This window comes from Neoarius graeffei, chromosome 18, assembly GCF_027579695.1.
Source record: "Neoarius graeffei isolate fNeoGra1 chromosome 18, fNeoGra1.pri, whole genome shotgun sequence".
Lineage (NCBI taxonomy): Eukaryota > Metazoa > Chordata > Actinopteri > Siluriformes > Ariidae > Neoarius > Neoarius graeffei.
In genome coordinates, this window is record NC_083586.1 from 42,655,355 (window position 1) to 42,679,181 (window position 23,827).

The following is a 23,827-nucleotide window of genomic DNA, read 5'->3' on the forward strand; positions in this document are numbered from 1 at the left end:
AACACGCCTGCATAATGTGTACTACTGCAACACAAAAGCATTGCATGAACATTTTGGCACAAAATTGATTCCATAGAGCCTGCAGAGCACAGCCGCCTCATTCACACACAACAACAACACGCACAAACCTACCTTTAAAACGCCTTTCAATACGGAACTCACAGCGCACTGATCCTCGGGCGGACTGTTTGTTTCTCTGGTTTCCCCCCGAGCCTCTTATTGGGAGGGACACGAACCAGGAAGTACAGCGTCACGCAGTGACGTCACGGCAGCAGCTACTCGACGAGCAGTCAAAATAATAAAAATATAAAAATAATTAAAAAGCCTGATGTAGCCAAAATAACAATAATAGTGTTTAACTTACTTTAAGTCACTTTAGGTTATTCAGTGTATAATATTAAGAATCCGTGTTAGTTAAATGATTGATATGAGCTGGAAAACTGTGAGGTAGAGTGAGGTGAGGTGAGGTGAGGTGAGGTAGCGTAGCCCAAACAGGCGACAAGACACAATGAAGAACAGAAGTGGAAGAAGAGCAAGGAATAAAAAAAAGAAGAAACGAGGAGAGGCTATTAATGGTAACTTCTTTATTATTATTATTATTATTATTATTATTATTATTATTATTAAGCAGATTGTTAGGGGCAGCACTGTCGCCTCACAGCAAGAAGGTCCGGGTTCGAGCCCCGTGGCCGGCGAGGGCCTTTCTGTGTGGAGTTTGCATGTTCTCCCCGTGTCCGCGTGGGTTTCCTCCGGGTGCTCCGGTTTCCCCCACAGTCCAAAGACATGCAGGTTAGGTTAACTGGTGACTCTAAATTGACCGTAGGTGTGAATGTGAGTAGTTGTTTGTCTCTATGTCTCAGCCCATCTCTCACCCATAGTCAGCTGGGATAGGCTCCAGCTTGCCTGTGACCCTGAAGAACAGGATAAGCGGCTACAGATAATGGATGGATTATGTTCTTCTCAGGCAGCACTGCCACCTCACAGCAAGAAGGTCTGGGTTCGAGCCCCGTGGCCGGCGAGGGCCTTTCTGTGCAGAGTTTGCATGTTCTCCCCGTGTCCGCGTGGGTTTCCTCCGGGTGCTCCGGTTTCCCCCACAGTCCAAAGACATGCAGGTTAGGTTAACTGGAGACTCTAAATTGACCGTAGGTGTGAGTGTGAATGGTTGTTTGTCTCTGTGTTAGCCCTGTGATAGGGATGGTGAAAACTAAAAAAAATCTTGACCGACCACCGAGCCTCATTAGCCGGTTAAAGTCGGTTAACCTATGAGTTTAAACAGGGATGCAAACGGCGCGCCTTTTGACGGATGCCGCCTTTTTCACGGCTGAATCCGTTTTTTTTTTAGGGGGGGCGTTGGAGTGTCTGAATTATTTCATCAGAGTAAATTCTGTATTAAAATTGCTAAATAAGCAAATGCCGTTACAGTCCATGAAACATAGGAAGTGTGAGAAGAAAACAGTAAATCAGAAAGCTGCGCATGTTTTCGCTTTCTGATTTACTTTTTTCTTCTCATACTTCCTATGTTTCATGGACTGTAACGGCATTTGCTTATTTAGTAATTTTAATACAGAATTAAAACTTTAAAAAAAAGTTAAACCACTCTTAAAAATTAAAAAAATGCTCTCAAAAAACAAATTTCACACTCTGTGTCTCTGCTCGCAGCGCGCGGATGGGGGAGGGGCTGCTCGCTCTCTCTCTCACACACACACACACACACACACGAGGGAGGGGCTGCTCCCTCTCTCACACACACACACACACACACACACACACACACACACACACACACACACACACAGGAGGGAGGGGCTGCTCCCTCTCAGAGAGACATATGCCTGTAGCATCATGGCAAGTCACACATTCACACAGTACAGTGCAGCTCCTGCAATAGCGACTGCTACGCGCACTGCATCACTCTCTCAATTTCCCACAGGGGAATTGTCTCTAGTTTAACCAACAACCAAAAAAAAAATTAACCGGTTGACGTTGATTCGGTCAAACGGTCATCGGTTAACATCCCTACCCTGTGATGACCTCACAACATGCTGGATGGAAAGTGATTCAGTGGCCAAGTACGTCTCCTGATCTGAACCCAATCAAACACCTATGGGGAATTCTGAAGAGACAAGTTGAGCATCACTCTCCATCCAGCATCCAGTCACTAAAAGAGGTCATTGTTGAAGAATGGAAAAAGATTGATGTTGCAAAATGTCGCCAACTTGTTCATTCCATGCCTAGAAGACTTGGTGCTGTCATTAAAAATCATGGAGGCCATACAAAGTACTAGATGTAGTAGTTTTTGTTGTGGGGTGTACTCATTTTTGCACCACCCTAGTTTGAGTAAAACTGAAAAAAATGTGTAATCTAAGTTATATTATTAACCTTACTTTCACGCTATAAGTTAAACAGATGTTATATTAAACTTTGTCTTGTCAACATTTTGGAAATTGTTTGTGTTCATTGAGATATTGTTTAAAATGTTACTTATTTACACTCAGCACTGTAAATTTAATCAGAGAAAAACAAATCCCTCATCCAGAAATTTCATTTTCATCAAAAACACACTATTATTGGCACCCCTGGAAATTATAGTGAAAACAATGTCACTGAAGCATGTTTCCCATTTAAATTGTACATTTCCGAGTGAGTTGGAGCGTGTAGGAACTTTCAAGCTGTAATCCATGATTTCCTAATTAATAATATAATGTCATATGAAATTTGAGAAACAGTAAAAAAATAAAAAAAAAAAAATAAAAAAAAAAGTCACCAATTAGCATGACTGTGTACAAAATTCAAATTAGTGTCTATTTAATTTTGGGCAATTTTATCAGCATTAACATTCCCAAAAATCCCTTGGCAAGGACACTGATGCCCCTTTTCCACCAAAGCAGTTCCAGGGCTGGTTCGGGGCCAGTGCTTAGTTTGGAACCGGGTTTTCTGTTTCCACTGACAAAGAACTGGCTCTGGGCCAGAAAAAACGGTTCCAGGCTAGCACCAACTCTCTGCTGGGCCAGAGGAAAGAACCGCTTACGTCAGCGGGGGGGCGGAGTTGTTAAGACCAACAGCAATAACAAGACCGCGAAAGATCGCCATTTTTAAGTGATGAGAAGCAGCAGCTGTACAAACATGAAGTCATCCATTATTATTGTTGTTGCTGCTGCTGCTTCATCCGTGTTGTTTTTGCTTTGATATTTGCGCCAAGGTTTATGCAAACGTAGCGACGTAACTGACGCATACAGCGACGTAACTGACGCATACAGCGACGTAACGACGTATACAGCGACGTAATGATGTATACAGCGACGTAATGACGTGGCTCCGCTTAGCACCGCAAGCTATGGAAAAGCAAACTGGTTTTCAGCTGGCTCGCAAGTTGAACGAGTTGTGAACCAGCACCAGCACTGGCCCCGAACCAGCCCTGGAACTGATTTGGTGGAAAAGGGGTATGAGAGTAATCACCTGGTGGAAAAATAGAGTATAACAACCAACCAACCAACTGCTTCTTACGATGAGTAATTTTGGAGTTGTTCCATGTTATAAAAGTACTGATGATTCCCGCAGTTTTTTAAAAAAGCGATCTCAGAATATTGACACTGAATTTCTGCATTGCCGAGCCCCAGTGCAGTGACTCATGCTGACTGATTTCTTTTATTTTGTTTTTTGGGCCTCTTTTAGTGACCCTGTCTTATGAAGCATCCTTTGTGAACTTGAGACGATGGCTTAAACAAAAAGGATTTCGTTCAAAGTGTTTAATTCCAGCCAGCTTTACAGGTAACAGATAAACTAACCTAACCTCTGCTCGCAGAAGTGTGTCATCACTGTTATGATGTTAATTGTAATCTGGTGGTGTACCGTTTTGGTCCAGATACAGGAAGAGGGCTGATGGCTGCACAACCCATAAAGGTAGTTTATGATCTGAATTGTATCTCACACACACACACACACACACACACACACACACACACACACACAGACCTGGGTACTGAATGTATTTTTTAAAGGAACGCTTTAGCAAAAATCAAAGTGATCTTTAAAAAATGTGTTTTGTGTTTCTTCATGTTAACCTTGTCTTACGTTTTGAATCAAGATTTGAAGGCACTTATATGACAAGGACAAATCTGTAGAAATAAACAAAAACAGGAGGGGCAAGTCGGGTTGGTTTTTTTTTGTTTGTTTGGTTTTTTTTAAACAGCACTGTATAGTTACATTTAACAACAAGTTAGGTCCTGTTAACACTTAGAGCAAAACATCTACTGGATATACAACATCTGGCCTCTATCTCTTGAACTTGAATGAATGAATGAATGAATTAATTAATTTGAATGAATGAATTTATTTATTTCGAATATGTATCAAAAAATGTACGTAACTGTTTGTACATACAAAAGAAAGAAAACAAGAAATTAAAAAAAATAATAAAATAAAATACATAAAGAGCTAAGACATTACAAAACACTGCACATTGTTTGAAAAAGGAGTGGGAAGAAGTACAGTACTTTTTTAATTTCCCACCCCTTTTTAACTACCCCGAAATCCAAACTACATTAATACGCCTATAAAAATATATCCCATATATACACTTCATGAATATCTATATAAATAAATATATAATTACAAAAATAAATATATACTACATACCATATATACACTTCATAAATATCTATATAAATATATAATTACAAAAATAAATATCTACTACATGCCTATCCCTGTAAATATGAATATATAAACTATCCCCATAAATAAATATATACCATATACTAAGTTAGTTCTAATATAACAATCAACCCTATTCTATTTATAGATTTATCCCTCATCATCCTCCGTTGACGTACTTCCTCTTCCATATACTTGTTTAAAAATATTTTTTTTGTACCTTTCTTTAAACAGATTTGTATTTGCACTTTGTTTTATTTCTGTCTCCAGTCTGTTCCATAAAGTCACCCCACAGCTCGATACGCACATGCTTTTCGTATTTGTTCGAACCTTTGGTTTTTTAAAATTTAGGTCTCCCCTTAGATTATATCCCCCCTCTCTCTCACTGAACATTCCTTGTATATTTTTTGGCAATAGATTATTTCTTGCTTTGTACATTATTTGTGCTGTTCTGAATTTGACCAGATCCATAAATTTCAACATGTGTGATTTTATGAATAGTGAGTTTGTGTGATCTCTGTATCACACAAACTCAGATGGAAAAAAATGCAAGTTGCCATTCATAGTACAGAGAAATCGCAAATCGAAAAAGACTTCAGGACAACTTAAGCCTCACTCACAACCCGCCGTAAGTGTTTTGGACACATACGGATCGCAGGGTTTGGTAGCTCGCAGCCGTGCCGTAGGGTCACGGTGAACCCGGGGGAGAGTTTGGGGGAGGAGTACAGGCAAAGTACTTGTCAAGTACAAGTTGCACACCTGACTTCCTCAAGGCGTGAGAAGAATTGCACCGTTAGCCCATGGAAAGCATATGATCAGTGAGGCCAAGTTTACATTAGACCGTATCTGTCTCGTTTTCTTCGCGGATGCACTGTCCGTTTACATTAAACCACCTGGAAACGCCGGGAAACGGGAATCCGCCAGGGTCCACGTATTCAATCCAGATCGTGTCTGGTCCGGTGCTGTGTAAACATTGAGAATACGCGGATACGCTGTGCTGAGCTCTAGCTGGCGTCGTCATTGGACAACGTCACTGTGACATCCACCTTCCTGATTCGCTGACGTTGGTCATGTGACGCGACTGCTGAAAAACGGCGCGGACTTCCGCCTTGTATCACCTTTCATTAAAGAGTATAAAAGTATGAAAATACTGCAAATACTGATGCAAATACTGCCCATTGTGTAGTTATGATTGTCTTTAGGCTTGCCATCCTTCCACTTGCAAGTGGTAAGTGATATGCGCTGGGATCACACACACAGCGGCTCAGTCCCGAATCACAGCTCGTGCACTTCACTCGCGCGCTCTGTGAGCTGCACAAGTCCGGAGTGCGCACCCTCCAGAGGGCACTCGCTGTTCAGGGCGGAGTGATTTGGAGCGCAGGATGCCTGCGGAGCCGAGCGTATCCGTGTATTGGTGTTGCTGTGTGCACACTAATCGTTTTAAAAACGTTAATCTGATGATCTGCTGATACGGTCTAATGTAAACATGGGCTGAGTGTGGAGTGCGCGTGACTTGCATTTTACCAGTTTCCTGCTCTACGAGTTCGGGCTGCACTTGTGAAGCGTGTGTGACGCACGTGATTAGCATGTTACAATCACTCATAACTTGTGTGATGCAAGCCAGGAGTGGGTATAAAACCAGCGTGTCTGCAGCATTCTGGATCTGTCTTTCGACTGAAGAACACTGGATATTTTGTGAGAAAAAAAAAAAAAATTCAGTTTAAAGTTTAGAAAATGGGACCCAAGAAGAAGTGAGCAAAAGTGAAGTAACCCAGCCTGAAACAGCAGAGGGGGAGGAGGAGGAAGAATTTGATGATGATGGTAGCAGCACCAGCGAGCCCTGCACGGACAGGGAGAAGTTTGCCTTCAAGCCGGCAGATGGTACAGCACCCTGCCAGAGAGATTCTCACAGGTAAATACACATACTTTAAATATTCACTTCAGTGTATATATATATGCTGATGTAATTAATATTATTTTCATGTATGTTTCAGCTAATGATGCCCAGAAGTGAGGACACTGCAATCCCATGATCGCTGTCCGGCCATTGTGCCATGCTCAGTGATAAGGACATCCCGACACCCCGTCCCACCACTCAGCAGGAGCAGGACAGCAGCTCGGAGCCAAAGTGTGTTTCAGTGCTCAAACTGTTGGGCTATTTAGTTGGGATTTTTTTACAATGTAATAAAATGCGTTATTCCCTTATACTCATGTTTTATTATTTGACATTTGCATGGTAAATTAACATATACTCAAATAAAAACAGCAAATGAGGTGGTCTTCTTCCCTTCTACAATGCTACATGATCGGTTCCTTGGTTCCTCCCCAACATATATACCCAGAGTCTCGCCCCTCGTGTCGCGTGCGGATCGCGTGCACTGTGTGCACGCCACACAGGGGTAGAAAGTGAGATGTATGTCTGTCTTGCGCTCCGCACAAATAGCAAGTGTGGAATACTTGTGTAGTATTTCTGAGGCACGTCACTCATACAATGACCGTGCGTCACTCATGCATCCTACCGTCATTGCAAAAAGCCCCTACTAGCCGCGCTGCTGACTTGGTTCAGGTGTACAAAAGGAGTTCGGGTCCCGTACGTAGTGTATGCGTTCTTGATTTGTCGCAAGGCCCGTAGAATTTGCATGTGCAGGACCAAAAGTCTCCACGGGCAGTCTGTGACCTTTGACGGCGCTGAACACACGCAAGTCTCAAGCACGGTTTTGCCAGATTTTTTACCGCAGACCGCCCGTAGCAGCACGTACGGCGGGTTGTGAGTGAGGCTTTACCTCTAAGTGTTACAAAGTGCTGACACTAGAGACTCCTTCAAAACATGCTAAATACACTTCACCACATCAACCATTCCCCACGTCTTTTTCAAAACCTGTTTATATAACCCATTTAACCTTTTTCTCAAGTGCAAAACATGTCTTGGCTGATTGACTACATTTACTGCAAAGTGGAACATTTGCAAATTTGATTTGATTTCCTTTTGTGTGCTGTTGTAGGCCAACGAGTTGGTCATTTCTTTACCTGAGAGCTGTTTGCTGACCACAAGCTCAGTTCTGAAGAGTTACATGGGGGAATACATCAAGAGGTGCTAATATCTCATTTACTTTACTTGTTTTGTCTTTAATTCCAGTCAAGGAGAAATACCGAACTCGGATGAAAGTGTGAATATATACAGTACCAGTCAAAAGTTTGGACACACCTTCTAATTCAATATTTTTTCCTTCCTTCATGTCTGAAAGGAATGATCGATGTCGTTTCTCTTTACTTACTTGAGCGGTTTTTGACGTAATATGGATTACTACAGTTGTGGAATCAGGCTATCTACTGTATTTTTATTATTTACTATTTACTGTCAAACGCATTAAGAAGGCAAGAAATTGCACTAATTAACTTTTGACGAGGTGCCTGTTAACTGAAAAGCATTCCAGGTGACGACCTCATGAAGCTGGTTAAGATAACGGCAATAGTGTACAAAGCATCATCAAGGTAAACGCTGGATACTTTGAAGAATCTAAAATATGAAACTTTTTTTTTTAACACTTTCAGTGTTTCCCCTAAGTTTACTGGTTTGGGGGTGGGGTGGGGTGGGGTTGCTGGATGAGGATGGTCACCTGCAGAACCCCTCCCCACGGCTCCTATTACAGAACATTTGGACCTGAACAAACAGTTAAAGGAGTCATATTTAAGTCTTCACATTTATTTTAGAAGAATAATTAGAACAATTTTTACAATCTTGGTCCTATTGGACCTTAGTGCGGCCTTTGATACTGTGGACCATGACATCCTCCTCTCTCGTCTTGAGGAGTGGGTAGGCATTAATGGGACAGCACTGCATTGGTTCAGATCCTATTTAAAAAAACAGAACCTTTTCTGTATCTCTCGGTCATTTCTCCTCTTCCTCAGCCCCAGTCTCCTATGGGGTCCCGCAGGGCTCTATTTTGGGTCCAGTACTCTTTTGTTTGTATATGCTCCCCCTAGGTAGCATTATTAGAAAGTATGATATCTCCTTTCACTTCTATGCAGACGATACACAACTGTACCTCCCCTTCAAATCTAGAGATTCCATACAGCCACTATCGGATTGTCTTGAGGACATTAAGTGCTGGATGACCAACAACTTCCTCCAGCTAAATAACGACAAAACTGAGGTTATCATTTTTGGTCCTCCCAAATATAGATCCTCAGCGGCTGACAAGCTTGCTCATCTCTCTCCATACGTTAAGTCATATGCTAAAAACCTAGGTGTCACTCTTGATTCAGAACTCTGCTTTAAAAAGCAGATTAGTACTGTTATTAAGAATAGCTTCTTCCAGCTGAGAATGATCTCCCGTCTCAAACCTTCTTTATCCTTTGAAGACCTACAAAAAGTCATCCATGCCTTCATTACATCCCGGCTAGATTACTGCAATTCCCTCTATCTTGGTCTCCCCCAGTCTCAATTAATGCGTTTACAGTTGGTGCAAAATGCAGCTGCTAGACTGCTGACAGGTACCAAGAAGAGAGAGCACATTACCCCTGTCCTGGCTTCTTTACACTGGCTCCCCATTAGTTTTAGGATCCAATTTAAAGTCCTACTAATAGTCTACAAGGCGCTGCATGGTCAAGCTCCCACTTACATCTCAGATCTTCTGAAACCACCCCCTGCACCTAGGTCCCTCAGATCTGCTGATAAAGGTCTCCTCCATGTGGCCTGGACTCACCTCAAACAAAAAGGTGATAGGGCATTTGCAGTTGCAGCTCCAAGTCTGTGGAACTGTTTGCCCCCAGACATTAGATTCGCCCCCTCTCTATCTCCTCTTTTAAATCCAGGCTCAAAACTAACCTCTACTCACTGGCTTTTGCAACCTCTTAGCAGCCCATTCCCTCGTTCTTTTTGTAGTGGGTGTTATTCAATGTTGTTGTTCATTTGTTGTTTGTGTAATTTTGGCGTCTTTGTCTATCTGTCAATCTCTGTTGTAGGTGCAATTGGTAATTAAGTGATCAATCTCATTAAATCAGTCTCATTGAATCAGTCTCATTAATTAACACCATTAATTTTGGTGCTTAATAATAAATTACCAAACAGCTAAATTATGGTATATTCCAAATTATTATGATCACTTACCGTATTACACAACTCATATGCACCTTGGAGTTCTTTGAGGTTGGGTGACTTCAAAAATATCAGAACACAAATAAACACACAGTTTCAATAATAAATGAATTTATTATAACAAAGATATAAATGGATAATATCAGTTGGAATCATTATATACAAATATGATATGGTGTGTGTGGTCGTGACCACGTGTTTCTAAGGGGAAACAAAAGAATTAGCTCTGGTAGCTAACTCCACGTTTGTGTGTCCCCGTGGTGTAGGCCTTATGACCACATGTTTCTAAGTAAAACAAGGAAAATTAGCTTTGGTAGCTAACTGAGACGTGTTTGTGGGTGTGAGGCCTTGTGACCATGTGTTTCTAAGTAAAACAAGAAAAATTAGCTTTGGTAGCTAACTAAGACAAAGGAATGCTAGCTAAGGTGTGTTTGTGAGGCCTGTGGCCTAAGCAAAAGGTTAGCCTAGCTTGCTAACGAGACAAAGGAATTAGCCGTGTGTTTAGCTCAGGTGTGTTTGTGAGGCCTGTGGCCATGTGTTTCTAAGTAACAAAGGACTAGCCGGTAGCTAACCCACTAGCTCATAACACTACTAAATCCACTGAAATCTTGATGAGGTCAAAATGTGTAATAAGGAAATTGAGGATGTTAGTCAGGAATAGAAAAGCATGCACAGCCTATCTGTTAAACAATTGAGAGGTCAAAACAAAATAGAACAATCATCAATTCAACATCCTAAGTGTTTAGTGTCCACAATTAAACCGTTCCTGAGTTTAAATTCACACTGCTTCATAAAAGCTAATTCCTAAGACTAGGTTTTGCCCAAATGCCAGTCTTACTTCAGCATCTCGTCTCTACGCGAGATTATGAGAAGATGTTCCGAGACTTTTGGAGTTTCACTGTTGTGGAGCACGTGAGTCGCTTCCGTGGAAGGCAGAGGATTTCTTGGTCCGTCGTGTGGTCGCTCGTGATGAAAAGAAATTCTCTGATCAGACAATGTGCACAGCGCTTTAAAATTAGAAGGATCCGGTCGCTTCTAACTTTTTAAATTAACTGCTTGGGCTGCAGTCGTATGTAATGTAATAATAGACAAACAAACCGGCTGTAGCTCAACCGAGAGAGAGATATAGCATGATTTAAGTGGTTCTACCATGGCCAAGGGTAAACAAAAACCGTGCTGAAGCGTATTCTCGGGAGAAAGACGTCTTTTCTTGGGTTTTCTGGTGCGGGGTATCTCTTTGTGTCCAGATGGCTTGACATCCAAGACGAGAGAGACAGAAGCGTTGTTCCGTTACTTATGCCTTCAGGGAGGACGTGACGTAGGTCAACGCGGAAGTTGGCTGATGGAAAATGTAGTTTCTTAAAGGGACTATGTTGTACCTACACTGTGTTTGTAATGTGTACTTTTGTTGCAGCTATTAATGCATCTTTTCTTTTGTGTTGTGTTTATGTTTGTGCATTTTACCTCTGATTACTTAGCTACCCTATGTACAGCACTTTGGTCAGTGAAAACTATTTTAAATGTGCTTTATAAATTAAATTTACTTACTTACTTACTTAACAATAGAACTGCACTCCTCGTTTTTTTTTTGGACCTTAGAATGTTTGTGTGTGTGGAGGGGGTGGCTGCCCCCCAATATAATGGTTGGGGAAATACTGACTTATTTGTTTACCACATAATTCCATATATGTTCTGGATGTTATTTCATAGTTTTGATGTATTCAGTATTGTTCTACAATGTAGAAAATAGTCCAAATACAGAAAAACCTATGAAGGAGTTGGGGTGTACAAACTTTTGACTGGTACCGTACATTAAAGTGCATATCACGGGGAAATTCAGGAGCAAGATCAATGTAATTCTCCTATTTTATATTAAACTTTGGTCAAATATCTGTAACATTCTGCATTCTCTGCAATTTCTTTACCTTGCGCAATACCAGAAAAATTCAGTTGAAATCAAGCCATTTGAGGCGAATTGGTCCGCCTCTGAAAAAACTTGGCATTTGGATTTCCCGGCAAACACTGATTTTCGTGACGTCGCGTGCGGGACGCCTCCCTTTGAATCCTACGTCAGCGCTGATTTGTTTATGAGAAAACGACCTGGTGGTTTTCTGCAAATTTCTTCAACCTTATCGCGTAATTATTAAAATGGTTAACAGATGTATCGTAGGAGGCTGTAGCAACACCAATCTTGATGGGATTAGTACTCATCGTTTCCCACATTGCGCTCAGGTGACAATTCCATATTTCAATGCAAAATCGCTAGCTGCTAAACCTGGTCTACACAGGCTGTGCACTGAAACCGTGCAAAGCTCGCGCAGCCTGCTGGCGCTTCCGCAGGTGACGTCACGAATCTGGCTCCAGACTCCCTTGGGATTTTTCCAGACGCGTTTTGTTATTTTATTTTTTTCTGCTGTAGACAGATGGCCTTGTGCAAAATTACCCTTCTGGATGAGTGTGTAAAGGGACAGACTTTCATATTAAAAAAAATGAATTTGGTCCAGAATATGCACTTTAATGTCATGATAAAAACATGTTTTAGTTTTTTTATTTGTGCTACAGTGAAGGAAGCATGATAATTAAAGCTAGACTGCCTTTCAGATTTTTCATGTTTAGGCCATAAACAGAATTTTCCCTGACACCCAGTTATTTCTGTTTAGTGAAACTACTGAATCTGAATCACAGTCTTCCAGTTTTATTAGTTTTTTTTTTTTAATAAAACAAATAATGGCGGCACAGTGGTGTAGTGGTTAGCGCTGTCGCCTCACAGCAAGAAGGTCCGGGTTCGAGCCCCGTGGCCGGCGAGGGCCTTTCTTTGCAGAGTTTGCATGTTCTCCCCATGTCCGCGTGGGTTTCCTCCGGGTGCTCCGGTTTCCCCCACAGTCCAAAGACATGCAGGTTAGGTTAACTGGTGACTCTAAGGCTACATCCACACGACAACGGCAACGAGATGTTATTTAAAAATATATCGCGTCCAAATGGGCAACAATCAGTAAAATATCAGGTCCATATGGCAACGCAACGCTTGCTGAAAACGATGCAATACACATGCCACACCTCTAGGGGCGCTGTAAGACGGTCCCTTCGGAGACACCAGAACAATAGAAGAAGTAAGGATGCATATTAGCCACAAAGTCAGGAAAATCTGTTTGTAAAATTACATTATAATGACCAAATACAATGAAAAGTATTTTTCCAGTCTCACCTGTGAAAGGTAATCCCATGTGATCTCGTTTGGATGGCAAACCTGTTGGTACAGTTAAACGCAGCTAATCTTTATTCTCCGCTTTGACCTCTCCAAAATGGCGGCGAGGATGACCTATGATTCTACGCGGAAGGCGGTGTCTTTAATGGTCCGGAATAAATTGAATGCTAATTAAATAATGATTAATTTGCTCCTCTACGCCCTTTTTGAGGAATGTATTGTAGGACTTAAACCCACATCTGAAGAGGTGAGATCGCTCTTTTTTTCTCTATTTTTGCTGGCGGGATTGACTCTCTCTCTCTCTCTCTCTCTCTCTCTCACTTTGCACCATTACACAATAAATATTCACAGTGAAAATATTTTGTAAGCGCATTTCATGAACCAAGTTATAGGATTTGTTGACAACTCGCATCGCAATGAGAAGATCATTGGCACTACTGGTGTTAAGAATCAGACCATTTCATAAATGAATATTTTGCTGTAGAGCTGCAGTGTTTGTACAATTGCATGTTTTTGCTTCACTATTACTGTCACTATTCTGCTTCTTGCATTACTACTGTGAACTAACACTGAACATAATAATAATAATAATAATATCCAAGCTCGTGTTTCACTCTCACTAGTGCTCTGTAAGGCTTTTTCCTGGTGATATTCGTTACACTTCTACCCGGCGTGAAGCACTCACAGTCATGTGGTTGTGACGTCATCGTAAACAAATCCGTTTTACTCATCCAGACGACTTCACAACGGCAACGTTGCCAGATCTTTCCACTCTGGAACCCGTTCTCAAAAAGATTGCGTTTTGGGCACCCAAAACGCCGGTGCCGTGTGGACGCCAGGCCTAAACGATAAGCAATTGTATCGGAGTCACCTGAATCCGTTGCCGTGTGGACAGGGCCTCAATTGAGCGTAGGTGTGAATGTGAGTGTGAATGGTTGTCTGTGTCTATGTGTCAGCCCTGTGATGACCTGGCGACTTGTCCAGGGTGTACCCCGCCTTTCGCCCGTAGTCAGCTGGGATAGGCTCCAGCTTGCCTGCGACCCTGTAGAACAGGATAAAGCGGCTACAGATAATGAGATGAGAGAAAACAAATAATGAATTTAGGGCCACATGGCCCTAAATTCTCCGCTGTTTTTTCTTGCTTCACCATAACCCAATTCAAGATACTACATTATGCATCACGTGGTGGGCTTTCCCTGTTCATGCAAGGCATTGTGGGATACAAATTTGAAACAAGAGAGAAAAATGAAGGACGCAAGTGTGCAAATGAATCATGGAAGACTGACTACAGTAACGGAAAGTGAGAAGGAAAGACGTTATGTTATTTCCGAAGGAAAGGAAACGCAGGACCAAACTAATAAATATCGGTGGTCAGCGAGCACCTTGGTGTGATCAGCTGTTCGTTTAGCGACAGAATGAAGGAACTGTCAGTGCACAGTCAAGGTAAACCTGTAGATGGCAGTAATGCAACACTGTGGATGCCAGCTGCTGTAAAACCCAAAAGAAGAAGAAGAAGAAGGTGGTAAACCTGCACATGCGCACACGGACTTCCTCTGTCTGCTTGACTGCACGAAGCGAGCGATTTCATGCACATTATTTGCTCAGGAATCCTCTCAAATTAAATAACTTCCCAGCCACAGAATGGCCTGGTGTTGGTTTTTTTTTTTTTTTTTAGATATTACAGAAATAAACATATATGACAATGACCAAATTTCAGAGGGAACTAAATTTCACCGATTTTATGAAATCGAAAGGCCGTCTAGCTTTAATATTACTGTATCGGGATGGGATGAGAATAAAATGGTGTTGATTCGATGTTTTCTGTCTGTACAGGTCGAAGCCTCCAGTCTCTCCTCTTGTCGCACTTTGCTCTTTCCTTATTGCTGAGCGATATTATGGAGATAGAGCAGAATGGAGCCCTTACATTAAAGTCCTCCCGAAATCCTATACATGCCCAGTTTACTTCTCAAACGACATCATAGACCTCTTGCCTCTAGAGGTTCGAAAAAAGGCAGTGTCACAAAAAGAACAGTTTGAGGAGCTTTATTCCTCTTCGCTGCCGTTCTTCTTGTCCCTTCAGCCCATTTTTCCTCAGCCTGTCGAAGTAGTGTTTACTCAGGACGCAGTCCGGTGGGCATGGTGCAGTGTCAATACTCGTACGGTGTATATGGAGCATGCCCAGAGCGATTTCCTCTCACGGGAGAAGGATGTCTTTGCGCTGGCGCCTTATCTGGACTTGCTGAACCATTGTCCTGAAGTACAGGTAAAACAAATGCTTCGTCTTGCTTTATTTGGAAGGGAATTTGAACACTTGTTCGAAACTGATGGTTTGAAGCGGTTAGAGAAAAAAAACCTCGAAACTTTCATGTCCTATGGCTTTCCAGAACTCTGTTTTGGGGCTGTAACTTTAACGCTGCAATGTCATCAGATTATATTAGCTATGACAGTGACTAAAATGTGTCTCTCAATATATTTCAGTATTCACACTATTCCAGTAGCACACAAAAGGTCCTCTGTATAGAGAAGCAGAAGAGCAAATTGTGTTTTTTCCACACTGGTTCTCACTGGTCCATGATCAGTGGTTCCAGTTATTGGTACCAATTGCCCCTTTTCCACCAAAGCAGTTCCAGGGCTGGTTCGGGGCCAGTGCTTAGTTTGGAACCGGGTTTTCTGTTTCCACTGACAAAGAACTGGCTCTGGGGCCAGAAAAACCGGTTCCAGGCTAGCACCAACTCTCTGCTAGTCTGGTTAACACCAGACCATATCACAAGTGAAATATGGTCTGGAATCCGCCTATTGAATTTCTCGTAGGGGAGGTGTGGTTTACGATTGTCAACAGCCGTTTATTGGATGTTGTGAATGTCTATCATTTGGCGTATACGTAGCCCATGGCCAATCATGGCAGTTGTACCCGGTGACGTAGTTAGAGCGACGAAGAGGCGAAGAAGAGAAGGAAAGAGAAAGAGAAGGCAAAACAAAAATAGGAAAACAATGGCACCGAACGATTACTGCCGTTTGTGCAAGACACATATGAGAGAAGCTGGTTTGGTTAGTTTGGTTCGTATCGCTCGCCGCCATGTTAAATGTGATCCGTAAACAGTCCCAAATAAACTACAAGCTTCCGTTTGTCGAGTAGTACGCGTCACCGTCTTTCCACCCCTCCCCACTCTCTGATTGGCTCCCTAACTCGGGCGAGCCTTTAGACCATAGTTTCCATGCTGTCTTTTCAGATCGGAACAATTGTGCAAAGCAGCATGGGATTTCCCAGGCTAACTCTCTGCTGGGCCAGAGGAAAGAACCGCTTACGTCAGCGGGGGGCGGAGTTGTTAAGACCAACAACAATAACAAGACCGCGAAAGATCACCATTTTTAAACGGCGAGAAGCAGCAGCTGTACAAACGCGAAGTCATTTATTATTATTATTGTTGTTGTTGTTGCTGCTGCTGCTTCTTCCGTGTTGTTTTTGCTTCGATATTCGCGCCAAGGTTTAAGCAAACGTAGCGACGTAACTGATGTATACAGCGACGTAATGACATGGCACCGCGAGCTATGGAAAAGCAAACTGGTTCTCAGCTGGCTCGCAAGTTGAACGAGTTGTGAACCAGCACCAGCACTGGCCCCGAACCAGCCCTGGAACTGATTTGGTGGAAAAGGGGTAAATGTGAAACAATGGGATTAGGGTCTGGGGTTGCTTGGTTGGGTCAAGTGGCTTGCGTGGTGCATAAAACAAAATCCCAAAACAGAATGGTGTGGTTTGCAACATCAAAAGTCACATTGTACTACATTATTGACTAAAAGGTGTTTATTAATTTTATTTAGTACAAATACGCAGGTGATTATAGGAAGTCACACGCACCGATTGGTTGAGAAATTCAGACTATTTCTCGATAATCGCCTCAAGTGATTCGGCAAAATGGCGGCCAGTTGCTTCGTCACCGTAAGTGAGGAAGAATTACAAACGATGAAAGAAAACGCTGTTCCTAAAAGCACTAAAGATGCGACGAAGTTCGGTCTAAAACTATTCAAAGGGAAGGTGGGATTGTGATTTATTTTATCCATTTCAAAACAAAGCATTGTATGTGAGTCGGCATAGATAAGTGACACAAGTCTGCACACATTACATTTGCATGCCGCTTTTAAAGATTGAAATAATTTTTTTTTAAAAATAATCATCTGTAGATGGGCGGCACGATGGTGTAGTGGTTTGCGCTGTCGCCTCACAGCAAGAAGGTCCGGGTTCGAGCCCCGTAGCCAACAATGGCCTTTCTGTGCGGAGTTTGCATGTTCTCCCCGTGTCCGCGTGGGTTTCCTCCGGGTGCTCCGGTTTCCCCCACAGTCCAAAGACATGCAGGTTAGGTTAACTGGTGGCTCTAAATTGACCGTAGGTGTGAATGTGAGTGTGAATGGTTGTCTGTGTCTATGTGTCAGCCCTGTGATGACCTGGCGACTTGTCCAGGGTGTACCCCGCCTTTCGCCCGTAGTCAGCTGGGATAGGCTCCAGCTTGCCTGCGACCCTGTAGAACAGGATAAAGCGACTAGAGATAATGAGATGAGATCATCTGCATATTTATACTAAAACGATTATCCATCGCAGGCTCAGTGAATTATCAGTGAATAACAAGTGTTCCAGGCAAAACAAACCTCGCCTGGTAGGACTATGATGAATATGAAGGAAGATATCGCGAAAAAAAACGATTTTGACCTTTTTTGTGACCTTGACCTTGATTTTGACCTTGTGTGTGAACATACTTGGCCAATAAACATGGTTCTGATTCTCTGCTGCTTTCAGCCAGTCAGAACACACCGTGCTGCGCGATTGTTACACGCTTACTTTCTTACAGCACGATGACATAGTGGCTAGCGCATCTATATGAGGCAGTCGCCACAAAAACCTTGACCTTGACCGGATGACCCCCAAAATGTTGGAGGTTCTATTTGAGACCAATGCCCATCTATCCTGAAAGTTTCATGAAGATTGGTGCAGCTGTTTTCCCGGAATATCATTAACAAAAAAACAAAGAAACCCAACTGAAAACAATACCTCGCCCCCTGGTGGACTCCATCCCGGGCAAGGTAATAACCTCCATTTCATTTCAGGCGGCACGGTGGTGTAGTGGTTAGCACTGTCGCCTCACAGCAAGAAGGTCCTGGGTTCGAGGCTGGCGAGGGCCTTTCTGTGTGGAGTTTGCATGTTCTCCCCGTGTCTGCGTGGGTTTCCTCCGGGTGCTCCGGTTTCCCCCACAGTCCAAAGACATGCAGTTAGGTTAACACGGGGCGGCCTTGGGCTGAAGTGCCCTTGAGCAAGGCACCTAACCCACAACTGCTCCCCAGGCGCTGCCCACTGCTCTGGATATGTATGTGTTCACTGCTTCAGATGGGTTAAATGCAGAGAGGAAGTTCACAAGTGTACTTGTGATGAATAAAGTTGTTGTTGTTCTTCTTCTCTGATTGGATAACATCTTTAAAGGAAAACTCAGAACTAAAAATGAGACCGAGAACAAGAACAGGCGTGTCCAGGGCTTAATTTGAGCCGGAACATGATGGAACAAGATCCGTAACCTCCGTTGTTGGATCCAGCAGCTATTTTCATTTCATTCGGTGTTCCGGCAGCTATTTAAATGGATCAGATCACCTCCGTGACCATCACAAAGGGAAAAAAATCAAACAATAAATTAAATAAGTAAATAAAAATTTGTTTAGTGTTCAGTTTTGATTTTGATATCTGTTGTTGATTTCTCTCCTATGACATCCACAAAATCTGCGAAAGGGGAGGGGGGGGGGGACATGGGGTGTGTTCTTCCACTCAATAGAACACCGGGTTTTTTGTAGCCGTTAGCTTGCGCTGTGGAAAAAATGGCAAAAAAAAACAAGAAAGCTTACTAAAATTTTAAAAATGAATTCTCCAACTTGTTTTGTAAACCCTTTATTTCTTAACTATTACTTGAATTGATTGCACTTATGTTTGCTGGCACTGCTTTTAATGAGCAGGAGAAAAACAGGGAGGGCTCGGAAAATGACCGCAGGTCGGAATCGAACCCGGGTTCCCGGATTTATGGTATGGCGCCTTACCCACCTGAGCCACGAAGTTCTGCTGGCACTGCTTTTAAATAAAAATTAGTCATTTAACTCATGTCTTGTGTGATCTGATCTCCAATGGTGAAATAAACCGGTTGTGATATGAGTACAGTCTGTTATTTTAGAAGATAAATTTAATATATAGCCTAATAAAAATAATATTTTATAACATATCACGACATATTACTGTCTGTAACTGTTCGTCACTAAAGCATTTTCTAAGATCATAATGTCTGATATTATTTTTTTTTTTTTGACACACACAGTAAGCGTGTGTGCGTAAAGTTATAGTAAACCACCCCCGCCTTTTTTTTTTTTTTTTTTTGAGTCGCCGGACCCACCCACGTCCTGCGTTCCGGGACCTCCCACTTCACAAATTAAGCACTGGGCGTGTCCCTTTTAAGTTTTGATTTAAGAAAAAAACAAGAAGAAGAAGCCTTTATTTGTCACATGCACACTTCAAGCACAGTGAAATTCATCCTCTGCTTTTAACCCATCTGAAGCAGTGAACACACATGCACACACTCAGAGCAGTGGGCAGCCACACCAGAGTGCCCGGGGAGCAGTCAGGGGTCAGGTACCTTGCTCAAGGGCACCTCAGCCCAAGGCTGCCCCACATCAACCTAACTGCATGTCTTTGGACTGTGGGGGAAACCGGAGCACCCGGAGGAAACCCACGCAGACACGGGGAGAACATGCAAACTCCACACAGAAAGGCCCTCGCCAGCCGCTGGGCTCAAACCCAACCCCTTCTTGCTCTGAGGCGAAAGTGCTAACCACTACACGACCATGCCGCCCCCCTTTTTTTTTTCCTCTAAAACAACAACCCTATACCAATACAAATGTAGCATGAAGGAACAGAAATAAGATCCATTTCTTTTTTTCATCACCTCTATGGTGCCAACTTTACAAAATGTTTAGTGTGATGATAAGATTTTATTGTGTTATTTTTATTTCATTATATTTTTGTCATCAAATTTTGGGATGAAATGAACTTTAACCGGCCAATTCATTCATAATTTCACCACAACCTCATAAGCTGGTTACGCAAATCAAAGGAACGGTCTTAAAGGGGAACTGAAGTCCTTTTTAAACTTGCTTTATTTCTTCATTAACGTGTTATTCAATTACGTTTTCGGTTTTAGTAACCTTATATCGTGACTCATATTGGCAACTAATTGCAGTTAAATATTATATTTATCGGCCTATTCGGTTTTTAGTCATGTTGAATTTAGGTCGTTTGGTCCACGGAAGGGCGTCACTTATCCGCGTGATCTTCACGAGACTTGTGCAAGACTTTGAAACCTCAAGTGTCAGCCAGGTGTCAGTGCCGCCATTTTGAAAACTGTTTTCCAAACGAAATATTGCACAAAAACGAGTTTAAATGACGATTACGGCCTACTTTTTTCAAACTTTTCTGATTGCTATCAAAACAAACAAAACTTCCGGCTTGATTACGTCAGCATTCGAAAGAGGGCGCGCACGTCTTTTGACAATGTTGGCAGATGTCGGTCATTTTGATTTCCGCTGTACGTTTTACTTCCGTCCTACGATGTCTCGCACAGGTCTCGACGAATCTCGTTTACAGCCATTGCTTTGACATATGGACTGATGTATTACAGAGCATATTTCAAACACTCATAACTTGCTATAGCAGCGACAAAATAGCGATCAGAAATGCGTTCCGATATTTAATAAAATGAGAAATAGAATTTTGATCATAAAAATTTTGCCTTCAGTTCTCCTTTAATCTAAGCATTGGCTTCATGCTGTTGTGTGCCATTATGCTGATGCAGCCATTTTGCTATTGGTTACTGTATTTATTCCAGTGCCTCTGAGCTCGAGCTCTGCTTTTTGTTTTTAAATGTCCTATGGGAAGCACATCAGAAATTCCTTGAAAAGTGAATGTTTTGGACAGACTGTATGAGCTGTATCCAAGTGCTGCGATTTATTCTCTTCTTGTCAGGTTCATGCAGGGTTCAATGAGCTATCCCGTTGCTATGAGATCAGAAGTGTTCATGGCTGTAAAAAATTCCAGCAAGCCTTCATCTGCTACGGTCCCCATGACAACCAGCGTCTCCTTTTGGAATATGGTTTTGTTGCCTCTGGTAATCAGCACAGCGTGGTGTACGTTGACGTAGGTGAGGATGCCATGACTTTTAGCAAAGTGGGCAGAATGCGGGGTGATTTACAGAATTGATATCTTTCATTTTTCATTTCTATAGCTACTCTGAAGTCGTGTCTTAACGAAGCAGACAGACAGCTACAACAGAAACTTCTCTTCTTGAAGGACAACGATTTTCTACGGTTTGGTTATTTTCTTTTAAACACTGAATACTGCATTAAATGTCCCAACAGTGAGATAGGTCATGAATGCGAAAAGTTCCAGAACTCATGACATTGTGTGTCTGATCTTTCTCTCTGGTCAAGAAACCTGACGTTTGGTCTCGATGGGCCATCCTGGAGGCTGATGACTGCACTTAGGCTCCTCTCCCTAAAGCCAGAACAATAGTAAGAAGCATTAAAGATGGCCCACTCACATCTTCCTGCCTACTTCATGTTCAGTTTGGCTACTGAAAGCAAAAAAAGCAAATACAAACACAACAACACATGTTCTTATGCAGCTCCTGTTGGAAAAATATTCTCCTGGGAGCACCAGTGATCCAGGACAGAGAGGAGTGGTGCATCCGAAAAGCCCAAATGCTATGCCAGCACCTCTGTGATGATAATAGAGATGCACTGGCGAGAGTGAGTATTCATCATTAAAACACCCACGAGGTGGCTTGAGGTTGGGGATTTGATTCTGTAGATCGATGTATTTTCTTTTCAAACAGTAAATCGGAATGGGAGGTGATGAAGGATTTATTCATTTCATTACAACGGCACCTGTCAAGGGGTGAGATACATGAGGGAGCAAGAGAACAGTCAGTTCTCGAAGGTGACGTGTTGGAAGCAGGAAAAATGGGCAAGTGTAAGGATCTGAGCGACTTTGACAAGGGCCAGATTGTGATGGCTAGATGACTGGGTCTGAGCATCCAACGAAAGACAGAAAGAAAGAGATATTGACAGGCAAGAAAGAAAGAAATATTGACAAGAAAGAAAGAAATATTGGCAGGCAAGAAAGAAAGCAAGAAGGCAAGAAAGAAAGAAATATTGACAAGAAAGAAAGAAAGAGAAATATTGACAAGCAAGAAAGAGAAAGGAAAAAATATTGACAGGCAAGAAAGAAAGCAAGAAAGAGAGAGAGAGAAAGAAATATTGACAGGCAAGAAAGAAAGAAAGAGATATTGACAGGCAAGAAAGAGAGAGAGAAAGAAAGAAATATTGACAGGCAAGAAAGAAAGAGAGAGAGAGAGAGAGAGAGAGAGAGAGAGAGAGAAAGAAAGCCCGAAAGAAAGGGATATTGACAGGCAAGAAAGAAAGAAAGAAAGAAAGAAAGAAAGAAAGAAAGGGATATTGACAGGCAAGAAAGAAAGAAAGAAAGAAAGAAATATTGACAGGCAAGAAAGAAAGAAAGAAAGAGATATTGACAGGCAAGAAAGAAAGAAAGAAATATTGACAGGCAAGAGAGAGAGAGAGAGAAAGAAAGCCCGAAAGAAAGGGATATTGACAGGCAAGAAAGAAAGAAAGAAATATTGACAGGCAAGAGAGAGAGAGAGAGAAAGAAAGAAAGCCCGAAAGAAAGGGATATTGACAGGCAAGAAAGAAAGAGATATTGACAAGAAAGAGAAATATTGACAGGCAAGAAAGAAAGAAAGAAATATTGACAGGCAAGAGAGAGAGAGAGAGAAAGAAAGAAAGCCTGAAAGAAAGGGATATTGACAGGCAAGAAAGAAAGAAGGAGATATTGACAGGCAAGAAAGAAAGAAAGAAATATTGACAGGCAAGAGAGAGAGAGAGAAAGAAAGAAAGCCCGAAAGAAAGGGATATTGACAGGCAAGAAAGAAAGAAAGAAAGAGATATTGACAAGAAAGAGAAATATTGACAGGCAAGAAAGAAAGAAAGAAAGAAAGAAAGAAATATTGACAGGCAAGAGAGAGAGAGAGAGAAAGAAAGAAAGCCTGAAAGAAAGGGATATTGACAGGCAAGAAAGAAAGAAGGAGATATTGACAGGCAAGAAAGAAAGAAAGAAATATTGACAGGCAAGAGAGAGAGAGAGAAAGAAAGAAAGCCCGAAAGAAAGGGATATTGACAGGCAAGAAAGAGAAAGAAAGAGATATTGACAAGAAAGAGAAATATTGACAGGCAAGAGAGAGAGAGAGAAAGAAAGAAAGCCCGAAAGAAAGGGATATTGACAGGCAAGAAAGAAAGAAAGAAAGAGATATTGACAAGAAAGAGAAATATTGACAGGCAAGAAAGAAAGAAAGAAAGAAATATTGACAGGCAAGAGAGAGAGAGAGAGAGAAAGAAAGAAAGCCTGAAAGAAAGGGATATTGACAGGCAAGAAAGAAAGAAGGAGATATTGACAGGCAAGAAAGAAAGAAAGAAATATTGACAGGCAAGAGAGAGAGAGAGAAAGAAAGAAAGCCCGAAAGAAAGGGATATTGACAGGCAAGAAAGAAAGAAAGAAAGAAATATTGACAGGCAAGAGAGAGAGAGAGAGAGAAAGAAAGAAAGCCCGAAAGAAAGGGATATTGACAGGCAAGAAAGAAAGAAAGAAAGAAAGAGATATTGACAAGAAAGAGAAATATTGACAGGCAAGAAAGAAAGAAAGAAATATTGACAGGCAAGAGAGAGAGAGAGAGAGAAAAAGAAAGAAAGCCCGAAAGAAAGAAAGAAAGAAAGAAAGAAAGAAA

The 23,827-nt window shown here is 42.0% G+C and overlaps 2 protein-coding genes and 1 long non-coding RNA gene across 5 annotated transcripts in view; 2 read left to right on the forward strand and 1 right to left on the reverse strand.

Annotated features, from left to right (window-relative positions):
* The window catches only part of cbr1 (carbonyl reductase 1), a 41,695-nt gene extending 41,456 nt beyond the window's left edge, over positions 1-239 (reverse strand). The window contains exon 1 of the mRNA XM_060898831.1: positions 133-239. The gene's annotated coding sequence lies outside the window, so the exon portion shown is untranslated. The remainder of the gene's footprint in view (positions 1-132) is intronic.
* Positions 240-247: 8 nt separating this feature from the next.
* Positions 248-23,827, forward strand: part of setd4 (SET domain containing 4) — a 41,873-nt gene continuing 18,293 nt past the window's right edge. For 2 of the 3 annotated variants that reach the window (XM_060898824.1, XM_060898823.1), the window contains exons 1-9: positions 248-575; positions 3,673-3,768; positions 3,863-3,900; positions 7,656-7,744; positions 14,790-15,219; positions 20,998-21,172; positions 21,257-21,338; positions 21,462-21,542; positions 21,656-21,779. In XM_060898824.1, coding sequence (XP_060754807.1) covers positions 509-575; positions 3,673-3,768; positions 3,863-3,900; positions 7,656-7,744; positions 14,790-15,219; positions 20,998-21,172; positions 21,257-21,338; positions 21,462-21,542; positions 21,656-21,779 — 1,182 coding nt within the window. In that variant the 5' untranslated portion in view covers positions 248-508. Of the gene's footprint in view, positions 576-3,672; positions 3,769-3,862; positions 3,901-7,655; positions 7,745-14,789; positions 15,220-20,997; positions 21,173-21,256; positions 21,339-21,461; positions 21,543-21,655; positions 21,780-21,865; positions 23,571-23,827 lie in introns of those variants that run through there. The other variant, XM_060898825.1, reaches the window with a different exon arrangement.
* Positions 5,831-6,926, forward strand: LOC132866201 (uncharacterized). The gene is made up of 2 exons (XR_009650552.1): positions 5,831-6,565; positions 6,648-6,926. It is a non-coding gene; the product is annotated as an uncharacterized LOC132866201 (long non-coding RNA).